At 34.5% G+C, this 24,093-nt stretch overlaps 2 protein-coding genes across 4 annotated transcripts; one reads left to right on the top strand and one right to left on the bottom strand.

Annotated features, from left to right (window-relative positions):
- The first annotated feature begins 1,839 nt into the window (after nt 1-1,839).
- LOC120184323 (vascular-related unknown protein 1-like) lies at nt 1,840-2,803 on the top strand. 2 transcript variants are annotated; one of them, XM_039188817.1, is made up of 3 exons: nt 1,840-2,271; nt 2,361-2,432; nt 2,515-2,803. In XM_039188817.1, exons 1-3 carry the CDS (start codon nt 1,888-1,890, stop codon nt 2,662-2,664), a joined length of 606 nt encoding a protein of 201 aa, XP_039044748.1. In that variant the 5' UTR covers nt 1,840-1,887; the 3' UTR covers nt 2,665-2,803. The 2 variants fall into 2 exon arrangements, with proteins under 2 accessions (XP_039044748.1, XP_039044750.1); XM_039188819.1 differs by lacking the exon at nt 2,515-2,803 and adding an exon at nt 2,485-2,498 and having other exon boundaries at nt 2,361-2,454.
- Nucleotides 2,804-12,556: 9,753 nt separating this feature from the next.
- LOC120184355 (tricalbin-3-like) lies at nt 12,557-19,027 on the bottom strand. Of its 2 annotated transcripts, none has more exons than XM_039188849.1 (9): nt 18,090-19,027; nt 17,552-17,793; nt 16,942-16,960; nt 16,159-16,367; nt 14,777-14,886; nt 14,527-14,625; nt 13,319-13,787; nt 13,082-13,216; nt 12,557-12,996 (listed from the first exon to the last, which is right to left on the bottom strand). In XM_039188849.1, the coding sequence occupies exons 1-8, from the start codon at nt 18,863-18,865 to the stop codon at nt 13,128-13,130; spliced, it is 2,013 nt and encodes a 670-aa protein (XP_039044780.1). In that variant the 5' UTR covers nt 18,866-19,027; the 3' UTR covers nt 12,557-12,996; nt 13,082-13,127. The 2 variants fall into 2 exon arrangements, with proteins under 2 accessions (XP_039044780.1, XP_039044779.1); XM_039188848.1 differs by having other exon boundaries at nt 12,564-12,996; nt 13,301-13,787; nt 18,090-19,020.
- Nucleotides 19,028-24,093: the final 5,066 nt, after the last annotated feature.

The following is a 24,093-nucleotide window of genomic DNA, read 5'->3' as shown; positions in this document are numbered from 1 at the left end:
CTAAACTGGAAAAAGAGGCATAGATTGGACATTTTTTGTATATTTAAGCCTAAAATTATAAAATGATCAACTATCAATTTATATGTTCCAAACTCATTTTTTCGTTATAAATCAGTGACCGTATAAACTAGACGTTAATATATTGATCATGATCCAAAACGTGTGAGTTGTATTTTGTAGATCAACTCTCAATTTATATTATGTCGTCGAGTCAATGCTTGAAACATTATGTTGTCAAGGCAGTGCTTGAAAGTAACGACAATACCAGTAAACATCATTAAAATATGATTTTATCATATCTCAATCACTAGGTTAACATTCATCTTAGACAGTCATCAATTTTTAACGGAACACGACGAGTTTGGAACATATGAATAGTCAGATGACCATTTTGTAACTTTTAATAGTCGAGAGATCCAAAAAAAATCCTATAATTGGGGGACCTTTTTATAACTTTTAATAGTTGAGGACTCAACAAAATAATATCTTATAATCGGGGATCATTTGTATACTTTACCCTAAATTTTATCCTTTATATTTTAGATTTACATATTGAAAAGGCTTAAAGTAAAAATAAGACTTTAAACTATGTCATCTTTTTGCTTTAAGCCCCTAAACTATATTTTGATCAACTAAGTACTTAAACTATTATATTTAATTTTTTCACTTAGAAAAATATTTTTCGACCAATAAGATGTTGACATGTCACAAAATTAGGTACTTGTTTTGGCCAGAAAAATAGTTTAGGGCTTGAAGAAAAGAGACATAGTTTAGGGACTTATTTTGACCAAAAAATAGGTACTTAAAGTGGTTACATATAATAGTTTAAGGACTTATTTTTATCAAAAAATAGTTTAGGGGCTTAAAGCAAGTAGTATAGTTGAGGGATTTTTTAGTTTAAGCCTTATTAGATCTATGATATGTTAAAATTAGATAATTTACTATCTCTTAAATCTTATATTTAATCTTAACTTTCTACTTTATCTAATCCAAACTTAGGTTTACTATTGACTTTTTAAACCTAATATACTTTGAAATTTACTTTAATCTTAAAGCCCAACTTGATGTATTTTTTCAGATGAGAATAATATATTTTTATAATAAATTAATAAAAAATAAAATAGTTAAAACTTCGAAGGACTACCACAAACCAAGCCAATAAAATTGTCTCATACAATAGATGAGAAAAATATATTTATATATAATAATTTGATTCACTATAATATAGACATTTAAAATTTTAAAAAAAATTAATTTCTCCCTCTCAATTTTTTTTTAAAATTTAGATTAAACTTTAAAATTTTTTAGTGTTCTTGATTAAACCCCTTCCCATAATTTTTAAAAAATCTCATTAAGCCTCTTAATATTTCAAAAATTTTAGTTAGATCCTAATTATTTTTTTTGGAAAAAAATGTAAACTAAACCCTTCAAAAATTAAAAAAAAACAATTTAAACTTTTGAATTTTTTTAAAATTTTAAATTGACCCCTAAACTCTATCACCAAGTTCTATTAAAAATACTCACACATATAATGAATCAACTTGACTCAAAAACAATTTCTGAGATTTATGTTTCATAAAAAAAACTCTCTATTTTAATTAATTATAATATTTATTTATATATAAATTAACTTAACTTTCGTTTTGCACGTTCTCTGTTTCTCTTTCTCGGCCATGCTTTTATTTATTTATTTTTTTCTTGTGCTACTGCTGCTTTAATTTCCTCAAACAACCCTTGGCCCACACTTGGGTCTCACCGAGATTCTAAGCCATGGTTTCCTTTTGTGTATTATTATTTTAAACCAACAATCTTCTTCTTCTTCTTTCTCTCGTTAAGAGCTTCTCGACTTTCTTTTCAATCTACAGAGCTCATTTCTCTCTTCTGGATATGGAGCATTACTCCATCAATTCATCTTCTGTTTCCAAGCCAAAAACAACACCCAAAGAAGAAGACGATTCAGTCGAAGAAAGTGGCTGGACTGCTTATTTTGTAGATTCCTCAAACAGCAATCATCGTACTCATGATCACCGTCATCACCATCAGCAGCAAAGCAGTTATTGTTCTAGTTTCGTTTGCGGTTCTTCTCTGGTCTCCGATGCCGCGACGACCCGCCGAGGCGCTGCATGGAAACCATCCGACAAAGACATCGATCGTGATCTTCACGTTTTTCCCGAAAAAGTTCGGTTCAAGAAAACAAGAACCAAAGAGATTCGTGACGAAGAGGATGATTCTTTGGAGGATACCGCAAGCTCACCTGTGAATAGTCCCAAGGTAACTAATATATAGAACTTGATAATTTCTGCATTTCTCTTCAGCTTCGGCGTCTCTTAGGCTGACAGGTTTTCAACAACTTTCAATAGGTCAGTGATGACTGGATATCAAATGATATGAATCCCAGAAAGAGAGAAGATCAAGCTGCCCTTAGTTCTCTGGTGAAACTCGATCATTCTCACTGTCATGGTTATGATTATGCTTTCTGGTTAGATAGTTGACCTAAAGAGTTCGTTTTTTTAGGGGAAGGACGGTGCAGAGAATTGTTCAGACATACACATCGAAGAAGAAAACAAGCTGAGTTTTCATGATGGGAAGAACGATTGTACAGAGATAAGCAAAAGAGGGTTGCGCTTGGTTCCTTTCTCTATGTTAGTTAACTATATCGGTTAATATCGGTAACCCGTCGGCACCAACGTTGTCTTCGACCGCATTGTGTTTGTCGCGATTACATCGATAACAACAAAAATCGAGATCGAAAAATAACGATCATAGTATCATGTTGCGATTTACGACCGTTATTTTACTTGTAGCCACTCCCTCTTACGCCTTCATTTTTGCTAGTAGTACTAGTAAGGTCATTGTATCAAGTTGTATATCAATCACATATCATAGGACTATAGGAGTAAGAAAAATTATGTTCGGTTTGTGATATTAAATTACAATAGTGGCCGTGGATGTCGTTATAATTTCATTTTAAATGTACTTTGTTCTAAAACATTTGACCAATGTTTAACATTTCTTTATTCTTAGAGGTTGAATTCACAAAACAAATAAATAAAAGAGAAAACTGAAGGAGGACAAAGGTTTAAATAATAATAAATAACCAGCACCTAATGCAGGCCATTCATTTAAATAATTCAGAAGGGAGCTGCAATGGAAGACCCCTCCATGTGCTGAAGCATTAAAGGAAGGTTTAAGCACATAAGAGAATTAAGAACACCCCCTCCCTTTCTTCTTCTGCTTCACTATTTAATCCATCACATTCAAATTCTTCTAGATGCATGTTATATGTGTATGCCGATTCACAGACACTCGTTAAAGATTTATCCAACAACTGAACTTATCAAGTTGTCTTAATAATAAGAATAAACGTTATTATTTAAATGTTATGGATTTTAGTACACGCGTTTTAATAAATTAATAAAGTTATGAACAAATATTATCAATAATTATTTTAAACTTTTTTATTAAAAAAAACAGTCTAAGGATTTATTTAATGTTTAAAATTTCATAAAAATATTAAATATAAAAATGAGTGGATTAAAAAAATTAGAGTAATTTAAAATATGGATAAATTTAGAATCTAATATTTAAAAATGGAACTCGGTTCCTTTTATAAGTTTGGATGGCTTGTCTCATGAGGTCTAGCAAGAAACTAATTAGTCCTCTAAGCGAACCGAACGTTCAGCGAACTATTTGGTATGAAGTTCATTTATGTTTGGTTATTTATTAAACGAACGAATATGAACAAAAGTTTATATTCGTTTAATTAAATAAAAGAACACAAACAATGGCCCGTTCATTCATTTACGTTCGGGACCATTCGATTATCTGTTCATTTATGTCTGTTCATTCGGATATGTTCATTCATTTATATTCAGCCTAATCTCTTTACTCGTTTGAAATATTAAGTTCTAATAAAATTTAACCTTAAACACATTAATATTTTAAAACCAAATTAATTTTAAACCTAAACAAAAATACTCAAAATAATTAAAGAAAATATAAATCCTAAAATTATTTGGAAATAAAAAAACTCATTACATATAAACCCAATTAATTTTATGTTTATTTGTTTATGTTCGTTTATTATTTTAACAAACGAACACGAACAAACTAAATTTTTAAATGAACGAACACGAAAAATATATTTTTTCGTTTAATTGTTTGTGTTCTCATTCGTTTATTTGATTAAAGTTAAATGAACGAACGATCATGAACATACCCTTCATCAGGTTAGTTCAGACCTGTAAACAAATAAGTAATCGAAAAGCCTTTTGTAGGCCGCTCAAATAAAAAATAACAAAAGAATAAATTTAATAAAGGAGTTATATAAAAATATTAAATATTAATTTAAATTTAGATGAAAATGGGATTTGAGTTAATTATTTATAAATGTGAATGAATTTAAATAAAAATCGAAAATCGAGATGTCACATTTACTAGGAACCGATGCACGAATCTTCAGAGCGTTAAACATCGTCACCTTCCCATCCACCGTCGCGTCGGACGAGAAGTTGACAGAGGCGGTCAAAACATCCGCCCAGAAAGTGGCTTTCGAAATCAGACCGTCCACCATGAAATTGGCAACGGTGCTGATGTTGAACTTCCCGCGGGCGGGGACCAGCGACTGTTGGATCGGAACCGTTGCGTCCACGTCACCGCGATAGTTTATTAAACCCGTCGTGTTCTTGAACTTGAAGGTGCCGTAATTACGGTTGTTGACGGCGATAACCATCGGTACCGTCGCATTTATCGCGCTCGCTTTCAGAATCCCTCTTAAACCGAGGCCGATGTTCTCTAGGCCGACGGGATAAACTTTATCGCGCTCGCTTTCAGAATCCCTCTTAAACCGAGGCCGATGTTCTCTAGGCCGACGGGTAAACTGTGATTTCTGGGTTCTTCGGCTTGAAAACAGTGAGCGCCGGTACAAGGAAGACGATGGCCACGATGACTATGAAAATTGCAGTCACTCCACAGCAGGGATTTAAGCCGCGGAACCTAAAGGCCATAGCGTCTGCTATTTTGCAGTCACGCCACCGTCTGAAATCAATATTACTAAGTTTAGTTGTAGGTAGTGGATTCACGCCGATAGCAATCCGTTCCGCAATTAGGGATAATGATGGATAGCGTCGATAATGGGATACTATTGTCATTTTTCAACCGTTACTGAAAAAAATAAAAACATAAAAAAGTTGGAATTCTCACCAAAAAACGCAAAGATCAAACCGAGAAAATTCACCATCAGGAAAAAAAAACATAAAAAAAAAGTAAAAATTCTCACCCCAAAAAAGCTCTTAAACTCTAAAAAAAAAAATAGAGAGCACATCATCGGACAAGATTCACCAATCACTAAGACAAAGATCAAACCGAGAAGGGACAAGTCGACAAAACAAAACTGTTTTGACGGATATCTTGAGTTTGATGAGTTTCATCGCCAATGAAGAATATGGTAGAGTGGATGCTCCGGTGAAAAAACGAAAGGTTTGAAACTTGGAGAGAATATTAAAATATTAAATAACTTTTGAAATTTCTTTAATTTTTATGTTTGGTTTTTAATTCAAAAAACAATAAGTATATTAAGTCGTCCATTCCCATTTCTCATTTTAATAAAATGTTAAATATATTTTAAGGAATATATTAATTTATCATTCCTTCACCTTTTAATTTATAATTTAATCCTTACTTTAGAAGGTACACATTAGTTTTTATTTATAATCCTAAGTTTGTGTTCTTTAAATTTGTTTTTATTTTATTTCTATTCAATTTAGTCGTGTTCTATTCAATCTAGTTGTGTTGCTTTAATTATATACATCATATTTATATGTTCTTACTTTAATGATTGAATATTTTCTTTTAAATAATATGTATTCACGATGTCTCAACTCATCATTAATTATCTTATCCTATCGACTTTTTAAAGTCTTCTATTGATTATATATATGTTAAATTCGTTTAGAAAACATTGTAACATCATTAAACACGACTCATTAATTAAATTATAACTATTATGTTTTAAGATAAGTTGTGCAAAATTTAAAAATCTTCACGATCGCGACACTTGCAGTGACCACGATAGCATCCGTCATGTTCGCAACTGGGATAAACGTGACGCGGCCGCGAACGCTATTTAAATCTCTGCTCCACAACATATTTTGAGACCTCGAGAAGCTTTGGCACTGACCATTTTGAGAGAAAAAAAATTGTGGATTAAGGACTGAAAATTTATGCATTATGATTATGATTGTAATTAGTCTGGAAAATTGGAGTTTAAAAGCAACAATTAAGGAAAAAGAACGGGAAATGATGTGCTTGATTTTGTTAGATATTATGCTTTAAAAATAACAATTTAGATTTTTATTTTTGAAAAAAAAAAAATATTTTTAAAAATACAATTGGAGTTACGTATTAATTCTATAATATTTGAAGAGTATGTAGTTCTAATTTGATTAAAATAGGCTTTAAATAAAAAAATTAAAAAATAATTATGATCTGATTGTAAAACAATCAAATTATTTAACTAAAGATCAAACATAATTTTTTTATCAATCTTAAAAAAGCTTTGTTAATTTTAATAAGTAGTATATTATTATTATTATTTTATTATTATTATTATTATTACATAAAGTTTAAATCCAAAGAGGTTCTAAAATCCAACTTTTGGCACAATATATCTACTCTCCTTAGTGCATCTGATTGTTTCGCTGTGTAAGACAAGGTGTAATAGCCAAATTGAAGTTTAATTCGATTGGTTCATATAATTATTTGATGTCGTTTAATTCACATTTAATTTTGTGTTAGGGGGCTGCTAGTGTCACGGTCCGTGCGTGAGACTCGAGACGAGAGCGCACGCACGAGAGTAGCGGCCGTATATGTGATCGGCACGGGAAACGTTCGTGACATGTTCGGAGGTTTGAGGCCGGGTCCGGTGTCTCGGCTGTCATGGCTGTCGGTAGGTAAATTGCGTGACAAGTTGGTGTAACGAACAAATAATGGGAGGGCCAGATTGTTGTAATAATAAAACTTCCATGTCAACGAAACATTAGCCATGTCATCACATTATTTATGATTTAACGTGTGGCTAAAACATGAGGAATGTCATAATTAATTCAAAATTTAGTGACTAAAACATAAATGAGTTTAAAGTTGAGCCATGAAATTTACAGTTTACCCATTGAGACATCTCATTGCGTTGCCTTCGGCAAACCGTCTCTACAATTTCACCGGCAGAGGCAACACTGACCCGTCGATGGATCCTAATTACGTTGCTCAACTGAAGAAGAAATGCAAGCCGGGAGACACCGCGAAATTGGTGGAGATGGACCCCAGAAGCTCAAGTCGTTCGACGATGATTACTACACACTCATCACTAAAAGAAGGGGGTTGTTCGAATCCGACGCGGCGCTTCTCAACGATGCGGAGACGAAAGCTTACGAATTCCATCATCAAGCTTCCGTCCACGCCTCGACTTTCACTAAAGATTTCGCGGTGTCGATGGTGAAGATGGGTAAAGTGGGAGTACTAACTGGGAATCAAGGTGAGATTAGGAAGCATTGTGTTTTCGTGAATTAACTGAAGAGCTTGTGTCTGTGTTTTAATGGTGATTTTTGATTGCTTTGATGGCATTTTAATTGGTTAAAATGTAAAGGTTCGGGAGAATAATTTCCAACGAAATTTGTATTGCTTTGAATAATTTGTGTATATGGCTTTTTGGTGCCATACATTACCAATGAGTGAAATTTGGGTACATTAATATTAGTCTCTATTTCACATGATTACTGGACAAGATATATTTATCAAACGTTAAAAATATAAATTCATCACTCAATTCTTGTTTAGGTCACTATAACTTTGAAAATTTTCACTATAATCACTAAATTTTTAAATTACTCAGATCTGATCACATAGATTTTAAATCAGGAAAAAAAAATGGTAATACGATCAGTTTCCATCGTTCCATAATCAAATGATTTAAAATTGAGGTAAGTTGGTTCGTACTAAGTTTTGATATCTTATTTTTAAATTTGAATTTGATGATTATAAAATTAAAATCTTAAAAATCTTTTTATATTTTAGATTTATCATCTTTACTTTCTTTAGTCTCAATTTTCATTAAATTTATTTGTAAAATAAATAAATCTTAAAATCTTTTTATTTTAGATTTATCATCTTTACTTTCTTTAGTCTCAATTTTCATTAAATTTATTTGTAAAATAAATATCTAAAATATATATCTTATTGATTCTAATGTATGTTTTTAATCAAGAATCAAAATAGATGTTTAGAAGAGAAGCAATGCAACATTTCTTCATCACCAAAGAGAAACCTACGAGTGAATGAATGTCAACAACAAATATTCAAATGACGGTTTCAATAGCATTTTTTACCGCATCATATTTATCGTGATTATAAAAATAACAGACGCTATTACAGTGATTATGAGTATCGCAATCTTTCAATAATGGTCACGGAAAATATCATTACAATGATTATGAGTATCACAGTCTTTCAATAACGGTCACGGAAGATATCATTACTGATAAATAATAACATGGTCTATAATGATTTCGAACCCTAATTAAATTCCAGAATTGTAGTTTCATGAATCTTATTGTCACTACGAAAACGAAAACTTGTATAAAAAATGAAATGATGATTTATTTTTTGGATAAATTACATGTTTACTCACTAAACTTTACTCTCTCTCCTATTTCACTAACGGTACTTTTAATTGTTTTTCAATTTGCTCACTAAACTTTAGACATTGAATTTTTGTGCTGACTCTAAGCTGACATGGACCTCCCACTGGCGAATCATCCTCCCACCGACGATCATCCTAAGCCTGAAAGATAAGAAGCATATTATTACAAGCTAATCAACAATACCCACTGGCTACAAAATTGATTGAAACCAAAAAGAGTGTAACACCCTAGATCAGTACGACACACAGTAGACTAATTAGGGTGCTACACGGAACCACATTTTCTTACTTTCTCTATTTGTTTCAAGGGCAAGAATTTCATCTTTCATAGCATGTACCCACTCTGGATGTTGAATTGCCTCATGATAGGATGTAGGTTCAACAGATTTTGAAATAGAAGAAACAAAGGATTGTGTACCAAAAGGAAGATGCTGATAGGAAATATAATCTGAAATGGGATAATTGGAAGTAGAAATAGAATTACAAATGAAATCAGTTAACCATTGAGGTTGTTTAGAAACCCTAGTAGATTTCCTAACCAAGACTGGAGCTACTGGACCTATAGGATTTTCTAGTTGTTTTGATGATTGCCTAGATTCAGAACTGGAAGGAGAATCAGATGAAGCAACAGGAACAAGTTGTTGCCCAAAAGAGAGGTCTAAAAATTCAGAATCAGGAATGAAATGAGTAGAAGAAAAGAAAGAATCACTTTGAACAGGAAAGTGAAAGGGAAATACTTGTTCATGAAAAATAACATCCCTATTGACAAAAAATTTCTTAGAGGTAAGATCAAACAAGAGATAGCCTTTTTGAGTGTTTGAGTATCCTATAAAAACAGAAGGCAAAGCTCTAGGAGCAAACTTATCAGTTTGTTTAGGAACAGTAGCATAACATAAGCAACCAAAAACTTTCAGAATAGACATATCAGGAGGTTTGTGATAAAGAATTTCATAAGGTGTTTGCCATTGTAAAACAGAAGAAGGGAGTCTGTTTATAAGGAAACAAGCTGTCAAGACACATTCACCCCATAATTTAATAGGCATTTTTGAATGAAAACGTAAAGCCCTAGCTACTTCTAAAAGATGTCTATGTTTTCTTTCTGTAACTCCATTTTGCTGTGGAGTTTGAACACAAGAACTTTGATGCAGAATACCAAGAGAAGAAAAAAAAGGAGAGCAATAAGAATTGAAAAATTCTGTACCATTGTCACTTCTAATTATTTTAGTAACAGAAGCAAATTGAGTGGAGGTAAATGAGAGAAACAGTTTGAGAAACAAAACATCATCATTTTTAAGCCTTAAGAGATAGACCCAAGTCATTCTAGTGCAATCATCAACAATAGTCAAGAAAAACCTATTACCACTATGAGTAGATATCCTATAAGGACCCCATAAATCTATATGAATTAATTCAAAAGGTTTTGATGACCTAGTAGTACTGAGAGGAAATGGTAATATGGTCTGTTTTGCTAAAGGACACACACTGCAAGTATGAATAGACTTTATATCAAATTTATCAGAAACATAAGAGGACAATTTTTTCATAGCAGAAGCAGATGCATGTCCAAATCTAGCATGCCAAAGACTAGTTTTATTGAAATCAGAAATAGTAGGTACATGATGAACACAAGAATTAACCCCAGAACCAATCAAAGAATTAGAAATCAAACCAGTAGCTCCTTTAGTAAACTCAAAAATATAAAGGTCATTAAGCTTTCTACCAATCCCCTTGATCATGCCACTGTAAAGATCCTGCAAGATACAAATGTCAGGATGAAAGGAAAAAATACATGCATGATCTTTGACAAGCTGAGAAACAGAAAGTAAGTTGTGAGCAAAATTGGAACAAACAAAACATTAGACAAAACCAGATCAGATGTTAACCTATGAGACCCTATATGAGACACAAGTTCAGTTTGACCATTAGGAAGATGAACATAACGATGGGCAGAACATAAAATTGGAAATTGCAAACCCTTGAAATCAGACAAAATGTGGTCAGTAGCACCAGTATCAACTATCCAACGAACGCAAGCAGTACTGGAAGTAGGTAAATTACAGCCAACAGTACCTGCAAGATTCACACTGGAATCTACGGTGGAGCTTTTGTTCAATAGATGCAAAATCTGATTGTATTGCTCAGAAGTAAAGGTGGGAACAGCTGATACAGGAGAGGAAACCATCGAAGCATTCTCAGACTCTCCATCCACAGTATGTACAGAATTAGCTGTCATAGAAACTGGAGGAGGCTTCTTTCTGTTGAACTTGAAGTCTGGTGGAAAACCAATGAGTCGATAACATCGATCATGGCTGTGTCCCTTGATCTTACAGTATTCACATGTCCCATTGAAACGCCTTCGTTCATTCCCTTTGGAAGTGGCCGTGAACATAACAGAAGTTTCAAGAGGTGTAGCAGACAACTGAATTCGATGCAATTCCTCTTGAGTTATCATGTAATATGCCTGATTGACGGTAGGAAGGGGCTTCATGATAGGGATCTGACTCCGAATCGCAGAGTAGGTCTCATTGAGGCCCATCAGAAATTGAAAAAGACGTTGTTGAGCCACATGCACTGAATTTTGTTGTGCAGCGTCACAATCGCAGGAAGTGAAGGGGACAAGAGCAGTGTATTCATCCCAAAGGAGCTTGAGACGAGTGAAATAAACGGATACAGATGAGTCGCCTTGAACGAGGGTAGCAATAGACCGATGTAAATAAAAAAACCCTAAAACCATCGATCTTGTCAAAGCGCTCCTTAAGGTCCTTCCAAACAGATTCTACGGTCGAGGCAAAAACGATGCCAGCAGAGAGATCGTTGCTGACAGAATTTAGGATCCATGAGAGTACAAGAGCGTTGCAACGCTCCCATTGAGACTGCATCAGACCGGCATAATCATCTCGTCGACAGCTTCCATCGATAAAGCCAAGCTTGTTCTTGGCCAGAAGAGCGATGCGCATGGAACGGCTCCAGAGACTATAGTTTTCAACGCCAGTGAGCTGAAGAGACACCAATTGAACACCAGGTGTATCAGAAGGATGCAAGAAGAGTGGGTGATTTAGATCAAGTGTGATAGCCATGAACCCTAAAAAAAAGATTTGGGGAAAAGAAACGAAATGAGAAATCTGTTGGAATGAAAAAGATGCTGCTGCTGAAGGGATACGGGCCAAAACGTTTTAGTGAGAAATGGGCCAAACAGAGAACCTAGGAAGAAACGGCCTGGAAACTGATACCATGTTGAAAATTAGAAAAAACTGAGATTGAATAATTCTGCTTGTATTAGAATGAGTATAATACAAGTATATATACAGTTTTAATCTAACTAACTAACTGACAATTAGTTATAATTAAAACAGAAAATAAGAGGTTTGTTGAAGTTTCAAGATGATGTAATGACGTGTGGATATGAAGACGTACAGTTAATGTGGAACCTACTGAACTCACCTCAAATGGAACAAATCGGAGCAGCCACCGCCGAAACAACGACCGAGTCGTTGTCGTCTGGCAAATACAGCAACAGACGATGGTCATCTTCCTGGATGGCTATCGTTTGGCCTAACCAAAGAAATAGCGGATCATCATCATCATCTTCTTGTTCATTTTGTTGGGTTAAATCCAGTTGAAGAGTTACAAGTATAAATAATAGATAGAAATGAAAATTTTGTATTCAATATTTTTAATGGCCATTAAAACGGTTAAATCGAGCCTTGAGTCCCTCTAAAATTTATAAAATTATAAACCTATATGGTAAGAATTATATAGTCAAGAAAGTATACAAAAACTACAAAATGCTTAAAAGTATATAAATACTATAGGATATAGTCTCAACAAAATGCATAATGTGGAAAACTTTGCCTTTAATCGTACTCAAAACTCCATAACAACATGTACATGTAACTGAATATATTCCAGGAAAAGAAAGAATGCACATGCATATGAATTGGTCGAGTCTAGTCTGGTCAGGAATCAAGGTTCTACTGCAGCAGAAGTCGCAGCATTAGCATTTAGCACAATACCGCCTAGCCTTTCGTTGTCGATTCGTGTCGAACATCATGAAAAGAATAGGGTAATAATTTCTCACCCTCCTATCAAGTCTCAACTCTCTTTACTGAAATCAGACATATAGCAGTAACTATTATGGCCATGTACATTGCATATCATAAAAGAGAAATTTTTGCCTGCCGCACATTTCAACACTCAGCTATGTTTAGTACGTGAATGAAAACTCCGAATCTCCTTCGGAATCCATTTGTGGAACGGTGGCCTAAAACCCGGAAGCCATTTGTGGAAAAATGGCCTAAAACCTGCCAATGTACGATGTAATGAATTAGCAGCACGGTAACTCAAAACTGCATGCAACTGTAATCATACTCGAGAGAGAATAATTACTCGATCAAGTAGAAGGACTAACACTCAGCTAGCCCATCACGTGATATCACGGGTTGAATAAATTCGAGCCACCGATACTGAGAGCAATTAGCACTGATATACTTGTAATCACAGCAAACCAGAACAAGGTTGATCCTGCAGAAGACAAAATATTGAATGCATTCAAAACAGTGACACAATTGAAATTAAGTCTTAGTTACCGAGATTTAAGTGTCACACCTGGAGACGATTCAGAACCTTTATTGGAATTGGATGGCAAAGATTCCCCATTAACACCACTTAATCTTGTTTTCAGAGACCCTGTTCTTGATATGTCATCAGAAGATTTGTTTCCGGTACGTCTTGATAGGCCATCAAAAGATTTGCTCCCGGGTTCGGATGATACTATGCCTTGAAATTCCTCACTCACAATCAAAGCTGCTAAAACATCCATGAAGGACTCTTTGTCTGTCTCATTAGTAATCTGTTTTAAGCCCTGCTCATAAGTCGCATTTGGTTCATCAGAATCAGATAACTCATCATCTGAAGCGTAGGTATCAACAGACCCAGCCACAGTTGTGTCATCTTCTTCATCCTCGACATAAGCTTTATAAGTTAACCTAAGCAATACTTCTCCAGCAGATGTCTTTCGGAATACTCCCCAACCTCCTTGCAAGACAACAATATTATCTGTTGGAACCGTGTCCTGAAGAGGCCCAAGATCAACCTGAAATGCTCATGTGCATCAGATAAACGCATGCATAGAAAAGGGAAAACCATTGCAATCTATCATCAGTTTGCCTTCAAATAAAGTGAAAACTTTATCACGAATTCATATGTAGCTGTTAACTATATTAGATCTCAATCAAACAAGCAGCTGAAACAGCAAACAGGATATCTACTCTATAGACCATCAACACATTTCTAGGCAGGAAACAAGTCTTCATTGCCATATTCATCCAAATCTCAAGCTCTATCTAGAAGAGTCTGTATGTAAAACTATGGCAATCTCAAAATGGAAACTGTTGCTTTTCATCAAAACAAATAGGTGCCAGCTAGGATGTAAAAGATGGACCAACTTTCCAATAGGTCATAAGTGCCTTGAACAACTCGCTAGCCTTCCCTCTCTTGCAACCTTTGACCTTTTCCAAAGGAATGCATGTGTCTGTACTATCTAATCTTTAAAAATAAGGTAATTATTGTATGTAACCATAAATTGTCAAAGTTAGATTGCCATGCCCATATTGCACAATTATATACACAATCTGTCTATTTCAATCTTGAATCCTAAAATCTAAAACCCTAGCCCCTAAATTCCAAACTCTAAACCCTAATCATAAACCTGGAAACCTAACCAGTAAGACCTAAATAGGACGCATGACATTAAAATAGATATGCTTGTGTAAACTGTGTGTATCACATAATTTTACTTATATACATTGCTTTTACAAATCGAAGAAGTTTACCTCTCCTCTACCAACAATCAAATCAGCGAACCCAAGGGAACCGTTTACTTGGATGCATAGTTTTTCTTTTCTAGGGTTTGCCACAAGTAAATGAAAATCCTGCCAAAACGCCAAAACAAATATTAATTAAAGAAATCTTACAGATTCAAATATTCTGTTCATCCAGTTTGGAAGTTTAATTAGAGATGAGAGTATTCTATATGAAAAAAAAATTAAAAGATGGAAATAAAAAAAGGCCTAGAAGCTGCACCTGATTCCAAATTGGCTCACCAGTAGGCCCAGTTACGGCAGTTTGACTATTCTTTTTGCTGTGTATAACTTGATCCCCGAGGGTTAGAGTAACATACGGATCAGTTTTGCCTGAAAAAAGAAGAGCAAAAATGAACACTGTGAACGAAAGTGATGATGCACAACAAAATAAAGAGTCCTACTAAGGTCTTCATATAACTATCAGAAGACTTATGTATTTTATCCTCTCATCCAATCTCAAATCCTAGGTTAGGCAACATTGAAAAGTAATTTACGTCTCTGTTACTCGAACTTATATCTTTACCCTGTCATACTCATGTAGCCAGAACCAATAGAACTAAAGGGTAGGCTTTGAGATGGACCGAGTGGAAGTTTTGCTTATTATTCTTGTCATGCTGTGAAGATGGGGAATGAGGAAGACTGAAAGGGAGGGACCTTATGTCACCAAACAAGAGAAGAAATAGCAGATAATTAAAAAAAAGCTCAAAAGATTTCAATGGGGGCACATTAACAGTCCTTAAAGCAGTGACCAAAGTACAAGAATGACTTGCTGAAATTCATTAAGGTTGCCTTTGGTCAAGAATATGGGAACTTTAAATAAAATTGTCAATAGTCCAACACAACTTCCTTCCAAATTCCTTCCTACCTAGTACAGGCTCAGGCAAGCAAAGAGTAATAGGACACACAAACAGCGAGTAGTGATTTGCCTTCCCCCTTTGCTTTTCTATGTTATTTTCTTTAGCATCAATCATGGATGAGCAGAAGCAAACTAAAAAATGCATGGCCAAACCTATATATAGCGAGTTTCATCCACCTTTCTTGGGCTTATAAAGTGGCAGGACTAGATACAAACCTAGCTATTCGAGGACGCTGGCAAGTATAGAATCCTAGGACTACATACCTTTTTTTTTGGACAATTGGGTATTAGTACCCATGTCCTAAGGCTCATGCCTCTGCATCTCAAATTTTATGAGAATCCTAACCTACCCTTGACACCCCCCCCCCAATCCCTATCAAACAACATAAGGTTTACATGCACAGATATTTGTACTTTCTGTTCCAAGTCAAGGGTTGAACAGAAAATGCCATTGAACAATTTTCAAAACGGAACAGAAGGCTTGTCGCATTTGTTGTATCAAGAAGTGTATGCTTCAGCAATTAAACAGAAGTGCTCAATGCATTATGAGTAGTCATTGTCAGAGTGAACAGTTTTCCACAGCATAGAGCAGTTTAAACCAAATTTTTTCAGACCTACTAAGCAAGAAAATGAACATTGTCCATGCATCATAGGAGGTCAAACAATACAAATCTATTAAAAGCAAGCATTTCCCTTATAAATCAACAATATATCTTCTCAGCACTCAAATGAAAAATGACTCTTACCATAAAAAACATAAGACAGCTTCCTGGCATCTACGAGGGTCACGGATAGTTCTCCAACAAAATCCTTGTTTTTTTCTTCTTGAATTTCTCCTGATTCCAAATCATTTGCAACAGGGCCAACTGCTTCCCCTTTTTGGAAATCCAGAACAATTTTCTTCGGTCGAACAAATAGTCGAGGTAAATCCACAGTGAGCAGTTTTCTCAAAAACCTGAATATAAATGCAATCAGTTACCATGAGGATATTAGAAGAACAAGAAGAAGAGAGAGATGCAAAGAAAATCGTTAAAACCAGCTTTGGATAAGAAGTAAAAGGTGAATTATGTCTTCGCTTTCAGCTAATATAGGTGTTTAATATTGAGGATAGACGAGCTAATTTAAACTCGTCTAAATGGGGAGAGGAAGGGCAAAGAGGAGATTGCAGGCACTATCAAATACAACCTATCTACTAACATTTTTTTCTTTCTTTTGACTAAATATTATCTACTTCTGACATGTTCTTGAAGCCTGCAACAATCGCTAGGGAAATTGTAGCTAAGCAAGAAGATGTTTTGTAACGTAAAGTCTTAAATGCCATGAAGGGAAAGAGGGGGAGGGGGATTATGAAAATAGTTCAAACCAAAAAAGTTCTTCAGAATTTGTTTCTTATAAGTAACAACCACGTTATCTAAAATAACCCCTATAGCAAGATAAGAAAATTCATAATCTTTCAGATTCATATATCAGTAATTTGTTCTATCAGTAAGCTTGTATAAAATACAGAAACTGTAAAAGTTGGCACTTACATTGAAAGAACAGGAATAGCTGGTATTGCCCAGTACATGTACAAATAAAAAGAAAGAGAAATAGATAAGTATCAGCGTCTTCAAAGGCAATTAGCACATAAAAGGACAATTCCTTATAATTTTTTCTATATAACTTTGAAGACAAGGGAATCAAATCACTTATTTCCGAAGAAAAAAAATACTTCAATAAGCAAAATACAGAGAAGGAATGCTTCTCATTGTTTCATGGTTATGTAACCAAAATCCAATTAATTATATACTCTGTACGGGAGACTGGTTTGCATTGTTTTCTTCTGTTACCATCCAGTAAAACATTTCTTCTAACCCTCAAAATCAACTATGAAATTCACAGCTTAATGGGTAATGAACAAACTCGAGTTTTGGAAGAAAACTAAGTTAAATTAAGCAATGCATAGAGAACCAATCACTTTAATACAGGAAAAGAAGATATTTCAACAAGAAGCATATTAACATACCGAGAAAAAGTAGGATGAAATTCTGTCACAAGATAGGTAGAGAGTGGAAGAGACAACATACTTTCTATGAATGTGCTTAGATATTGAATTAAAGGACAACCTAATACCAAAAGAAGTTTGCACGTATTACATACCCATTAAGTTAAACAAGCGAAATGGGGATAACTCAAACTTGATCTTTGGAAGCGAGACAAAAGCCCACGAAACAGCTCCAACAAAAGGTTCTGTCGGAATCAATCGCAATTTAACCCAAAGTTCTCCGTCAATGTCAAAATCCTGAATACCAACTGGCACGAGAATTGGAATAATTCCAAATTTTAACGACAGCATCAACAACATTCGAGCACCACCAGTATAACGAAGCCCTATTTGATACCTATAGTATGTAAACAAAAGTCAAATGTGCTCTCAAATTTATAAGCAGAACCTCCACATATCCTCAAATAATCAATAGCACATTAAGCAGCAAATTTAACATCATACTTTTATAGAACCACCAAGCAAATATATCAAGAACACTTAAACTTGATAATTAGAACTTCATATACGAATAAAATAAGAATCAGCAATGATGGACAATACAGGGGCACTAGGAAAGGTACAATAACTATGGCAACAACAATAGCAATAACAAAGTTCTGATAATTCAAAAGAGGCAAAAAAAAAACTCACTGCAAATCGTTGACACGCCTCGAAGTCCTACGCTCGACGTTCCTAACAGACAAAGGCTCGTCCCCTAAAGAAAACTGCTTAATTTCAACTCTCTGGACATAATCAGGCTTCTTAAGGTTATCAATAACAGGTTGCAATAACCCAATGATCCAATTCTCAATCCCACTTCTATAAACTTTCCACAACTTTCCCAACACCATATTAACCCATTCAACTGATTCTTTCCTTTGCAAATCCTTTTCCAATAGCAAAGAAAGACTTGTTGGAACTTGAGGCCAAACCCCAGCTCCCAAATTAACAAGGTCCCCATCTAAACCCCCTAATCTTCCCCTCCTTTTCCTCGAAGTCCAGACTTTATCAAAAGCAACCCCGACAAGAAAGAAGAACACAAAAAACCCAAAAATGTTACGATTAATTGGAGGAGAAGGGATTGGGTGGATAACACCTAGCTGAGTCCTTAACTTGTCAACAATGGGGTCTTGTTCGAAACTAGCGAAGTTCGAACCCATTTGGATAGAAGCTTCTTGACTTTCACTTTCCCCATCCACAAGCTCATTCGAAAAGCCATTGGCTGCGAGATTTCTAGCTACCCTTACATTAAGCCTGTTGGGATTTGGACTGGGGACTGCACAGGCAAGAAGACGGAACTTCCGGTGTGGGATGAATAGATTAACGAGAGGGGTCTTGTTCTTCTTCTTGTACCGAGCAGCGAAACGGAGGTTGGTTTTACAGGGGAGGAGAGGAGGAAGAAGAGGGAAGCTTAAACTGGAGACCATTTATCAAAGGTAATGGAAAGTGGGGAGGATAACAACGGAAACCATAGTTGCTAATGGCGGCGATGATAAACATGAATGGACTGACTGGAGGGATGATTTAAATGAGGCTATGGAATCGGCAAAGTATGGGTTTTAGTGCCCTTTTCTATTGGGGATTAACCGACCTTCAAAAAAAGAATAAAAATAATTTAAAAAATAGTTGGGATTATGAAGTTATGTGATGGAAGACGAAAGCGAATATTGGGGTAGGAAATTTTGGTTGTGTGGCCATGGGAAGCGATCACGTTTTGCTTGTGGGTCAATATTTTCTTCTTTTGGTCGGAGAGGCTCTAATGTTTTAGGAGACAAATGAAAAGTTCACCACCACCACCACCACCGTCAACATAGAAAATTCAAATTGAGATATTAAATTAACAAATGTTATATAACAATTTTTAAATATTAATGATATATTTTTTATTTAATATAAAAGTAAATTTTAAATTATACTCCAAATCTGACTTGTGAAGGTTAAAGATTTTTTTATATTAAGAACGAGTATCTAAAGTTTTACTGTTATACTTTTAGGTGTAACGTTAAAAATTGAAAGTGACACATGACATGTTTAGAATTTTAAAAAATAAATAATATTCTATTTTTTTAAAAAAATAAACGTGGAATATGTCACTTGATGATTTTTTCGAACGATAAACGTCTACAAGTATAACATACGAGAGTTACTTTTAACAAAAATTATTTAGACATCAAAAAATCAATTTTAAGTATGATTTAGGCATCTATTTTGGTATTAAACCTATATTTTTTATATATAAAATTAGGTTTAAAAGCATTAAAATATAAATCAATACCTTTTTAACGAGATTATGCAATAAATTATACTAATTATTAAGATAAAATATCAATTTTTTTAAATTTAAATAATATTTAAAGTTTGATTATCAGATAAATTGACTATATTGTTTTATAATTTTTTTTCTAAAATCTCATAAAATTCACGAGATTCGATAAAAAGTTTATTATTTTTAAGTTTACATTTTTTTTAAATTTGAGTAGATTGTAAGAGGAGATTAGACGTTTACAAGATTTTTCATCCATTTTAAGTGGATTTCGTATAAAACTAATCAAATGAAAAAAGATAATTAAAATGTAAATATTTTGATACTAATCTTGACATGAATGGCAAGCAATGATGGACGACGGTTGACCGATAACAATAATTGAAATAATTATAGGGACCAAAATAATATACAAATTAATATTCACGAAAAAGAAGATGATCATGTCATCACATGACTGACGATTTAATGACTCAATACGATAAATTGAAGTCAAAATGAATATTTATCGCTCAAATTTAAGCTTGTTAAAATTTAATTGTAAAATTGATATAAACCCTATTTAGTGATATTTAGTATAATTTATCTTTTAATTCAATGACAAAAAAAATTAATAATCAAAATGATCATTTTAACATAGTTAAAAAATATATACTTTACTTCAAATTCTATGATAAATGAAATTTTGATTTAATAATAAAATTTATAATTTTGTAATAGTTTTGAGTGATTATAAAATAGTGTTTGTTCAAAATTTTATTAACGTATTAATATGTGCATACATTGTATATGCAATGTGAAAACTAATGTGAATCTGTTTCAGGAAAAGGTGCAGGATTGGAATAAGAATGTTTTTGGTCATGTTGATCAGAAGAAAAAGAAACTTTTGGATCCGCTAAAGGGAATTGAGAAAGCTCTTTTCTCGTCTAGTTCGAGCCGTCTAGTGGAGTTGCAGCGTGAGCTTAAAAGAGAACTAGATGTTGTCCTTCAGCAGGCAGGAGGAAAGCTTGTGGTTCCAAAAGTCATGAAATCAATGGATATTTCATGGAGATAGAAATACTAGATATTTCCATGGTAGTACGATGCGAAGGAGACGGACTAATCGAGTGATAGCACTTAAATCTCCCGCAGGAGATTGGATTTCGGATCAATCAACCTTACAAATGATGGACGTGCAATTCTATAGTAATTTATTTTCCAGTTCTGGGGAAGATGGTTATGGTTATTCCGTCCGAGGGAGTTTCCCGAATGTGCCTGCTTCTTTGCTTCAGGGCTCACTAGGCCGGTGACCGATGAGGAGGTTCGTGACGTTCTTTTTATAATGTATCCTCTGAAAGCGCCCGGTGTCGATGGATTTCATGCTTTTTTCTTTCAACAGAATTGGGAGATAGTGGGTTCCAGTGTTTGCCGAATGGTAAATGATGTGTTTGCCGAGGGTGAGTTAGATGAGGACCTCAACAAAACATTGCTGGTGCTTATTCCGAAAATCAAGAATCCTGATTCGCTTAGTCATTCCGACCAATTAGTTTGTGTTCTGTCTTGTACAAACTAATAACCAAGATGATAGTGAATCGTTTGAAACCTTTGCTCGTTAGATGGACATCGGAGAACCAAACGAGTTTTGTGCCGGGACGTGCGATTACTGAGAATATAACCATAGCGCAAGAAGTTATTTACTCAATGCGACGAAGAAAGGACGGCGCGGATGTATGGCTATTAAAATAGATCTAGAGAAGGCTTTTGATCGGTTTGAGTAGTCTTTTATCGATGACACACTTCGGGATCTGCAGATTCCTAGGAGTTTTCGTGAGTTAATTATGTGGTGTGTCACCTCAGTTTCGACGCAAGTATTATGGAATGGTTCAGTATCTTTGGGGTTTAAGCCATCTCGAGGGATTCAACAGAGAGAATCGCTTTCCCCATATTTGTTTGTATTATGTATGGAGCGATTGGCGTAAGCAATTAGTCGTAAAGAGAGGAGTGGGGAGTGGAAACTAATCCGGTTGAGTCGTAATGGTCCTGCCTTTTTTCATCTCTTCTTCGAGGATGATATGGCGCCAGTGTCGTGTTATTGGAGAAGTCCTGGAGGAATTTTGCCGTGTTTCGGGGCACAAGGTTAGTATACAGAAGACCACGATTTTTTTCTCCACTAATGTTACGAGAGAGGTTCGTAATACTATTAGCTCGGGGTTTGGGTTCCAGGAAGTTCAGAATCTTGGTAAGTATCGGCAATGGTGGGTGATGATAGTCGTCTTTGCGCAATCTGCTACCTGAGAATGTTTTGCACCGTTTACAGGCTACAATGCCACCTTTGGCTGCTGCTCGAGCCGATGCGCCTGCATGGAAGTGGCAGGCGGATCGGAGGTTTACGGTTCGCTCAGCTTATGAGATTAGAATGGGGGGTTCGAACACCTCAAGTCGTTGCGTTTGGAACATGATTGCTAAATATCGGGGACTTCAAAGGATTAAACTTTTCCTTTGGTTGCTGACGGGTGAGAGACTTTTAACTAATGCTCAACGGTTTAGACGGCATATGAGCTCGGATAAGCTTTGCGGGGTATGTGGTCTGGAGGATGAATCGGTTGACCATTTATTCAGAACATGTCCCTCGGCTTATCTGTTTGGTCTGATCTGATTAGGACCGAGAAGCTTACGGATTTTTTTATCAAGGGAGCTTAAGGACTGGATCGGTGTTAACCTGTCCAATCCCGGTTTTTATGCACGGGTCCACACCGACTGGGACCTTCTTTTTGGTGCTGTGTTGTGGTCGATATGGTTTCATAGTAATAAGCGGATCTTTGATCCTGACGGAGCGAGGTAGAGCCAATTATGGAGAGAAGCAGGCGACTACAAGGAGAAACGTGGATGGCTATTGAGTCGGCCATGGTTTTTGCAAGGCAATCGCATGCAGCTAATAAGGCTCCAAAGAGATGGTTTCCTCCTCCTCACAATTGGTGTAATTTATATAGTTCACTTTCTATTTGTGTTAGTTTACTTAGAGCATATTCGGCCCTCATTTCTACTATACAATATCTCTATTCTACTCTAAAGATGAAACAGTAATTCATCTCCAGTACTATATCTACATTACCACCAACTCTATTTTATTCACAATATTTAACTATTATAATATTGATTTTACAAATATAAAATAAAACATATACATTTATAATAAATATCAAGATAAAAAACATAAAAAAACATTCATAAATAATATTGTGAAAATAAATAAATCAGAAAATTACAATTCATAATAATGATGCGAAAACCATAAGTTACAAAATTATATATTTTAATTCTTTGAGTTAGAATATTCATTCTACAAATGCTCAATTAGTGCAATTCGTAGAGCAAAATGAGCATTTACATCTATTCTTGTAAATTCCTTCAATGAATCAACTGAAAAGCTTCGATAATCATTATATTTAACATGGCACAAAGGGATCTTGCTCTTCAACTGGAAAAAGAAAAAATAGAGGTCATGAATAAAATGTCTGAAATTGCACAATTGAGGAGAGAAGACAAGCTTTTAGCAATGGATTCAAATATCATTCCTGACCCCGAATGACGCCACTATTTCGAAACGAACAACAAAAAATTCTTCAGAAACGAAAAGAAGAACAGACAACCTCTATTACTTTTAATGTGTTTGTAATGAACTTTGATGATCTTGGAGGGAGTGGAGGTGGTCTGTCTGGTTATTAGTTAAATTGTTGTGTTTGGGTTGTTGGTTAAAATGTTGTTTGAGTTTTATTAATATTTTCTATGTTTTTATGTTTGTTGTAATTTTTATGTTTCAAAAAATTAGTATGTTTATTTATCTATTTCATTGTATTTTTCTTTATCTTGCAATTTAATATACTTGAATTTATTATATTATGTTAATTTTTATTTTATTGCGTAGAAATTACAATAAAAAACAAAAAAGATAGAATAAAAAATAATGTAACAAAGAAAAGGAAAAGAAAAAGAAAGTAAAAAAATAACAAAAACCAAAAATTAGAAAAATAACAAAAAAATTATGTAGCGCAACTACAATTATACGCCAGATGTAACGTGCAACTGTAGCCACTCTAAAGTGGAGATTGAATGTGGCGATAGGTTGGAGTCTCTAAAGTGGAGATTCATCTCGACTCTAGCGCAACGCTGGAGTTGCTCTTACAATTAGTCGTGTCAATATTCATGTGCAAAAACAATTATTGTTCGTTATAATTTTTGAAATTCATAGATATTTCATTTAATTTAAATAATCGGTGTTATATTATAAAAATAATGATCTTTATCACGAAAGTATAGATAAAATTAAATTTTTATTATGACATAGATAGGAGTATTCAATAGGTCGGTTCGGTTAACCAACCGAACCGAATTTTCAAAATTTTATCATCCAAT

Source organism: Hibiscus syriacus, unplaced genomic scaffold, assembly GCF_006381635.1.
Source record: "Hibiscus syriacus cultivar Baekdansim isolate YM2019G1 unplaced genomic scaffold, ASM638163v2 tig00112864_pilon, whole genome shotgun sequence".
NCBI lineage: Eukaryota > Viridiplantae > Streptophyta > Magnoliopsida > Malvales > Malvaceae > Hibiscus > Hibiscus syriacus.
This window is presented reverse-complemented; position numbering and strand designations above follow the sequence as displayed.

Bases quoted from the DNA above. Each gene is read 5' to 3' on its own strand.
- LOC120184355 (XM_039188848.1), bottom strand. From the start codon at position 18,865: ATGGTCTCCAGTTTAAGCTTCCCTCTTCTTCCTCCTCTCCTCCCCTGT. The intron at 14,887-16,158 runs GTAAGAGTCATT...TTCTTTTTTCAG, and splicing joins GCTGTCTTATGTTTTTTATG to GCAAAACTGATCCGTATGTT. The intron at 13,217-13,300 runs GTGTGACACTTA...TGTCTTCTGCAG, and splicing joins AGGTTCTGAATCGTCTCCAG to GATCAACCTTGTTCTGGTTT.
- LOC120184323 (XM_039188817.1), top strand. From the start codon at position 1,888: ATGGAGCATTACTCCATCAATTCATCTTCTGTTTCCAAGCCAAAAACA. The intron at 2,272-2,360 runs GTAACTAATATA...AACTTTCAATAG, and splicing joins CACCTGTGAATAGTCCCAAG to GTCAGTGATGACTGGATATC. The intron at 2,433-2,514 runs GTGAAACTCGAT...TCGTTTTTTTAG, and splicing joins AAGCTGCCCTTAGTTCTCTG to GGGAAGGACGGTGCAGAGAA.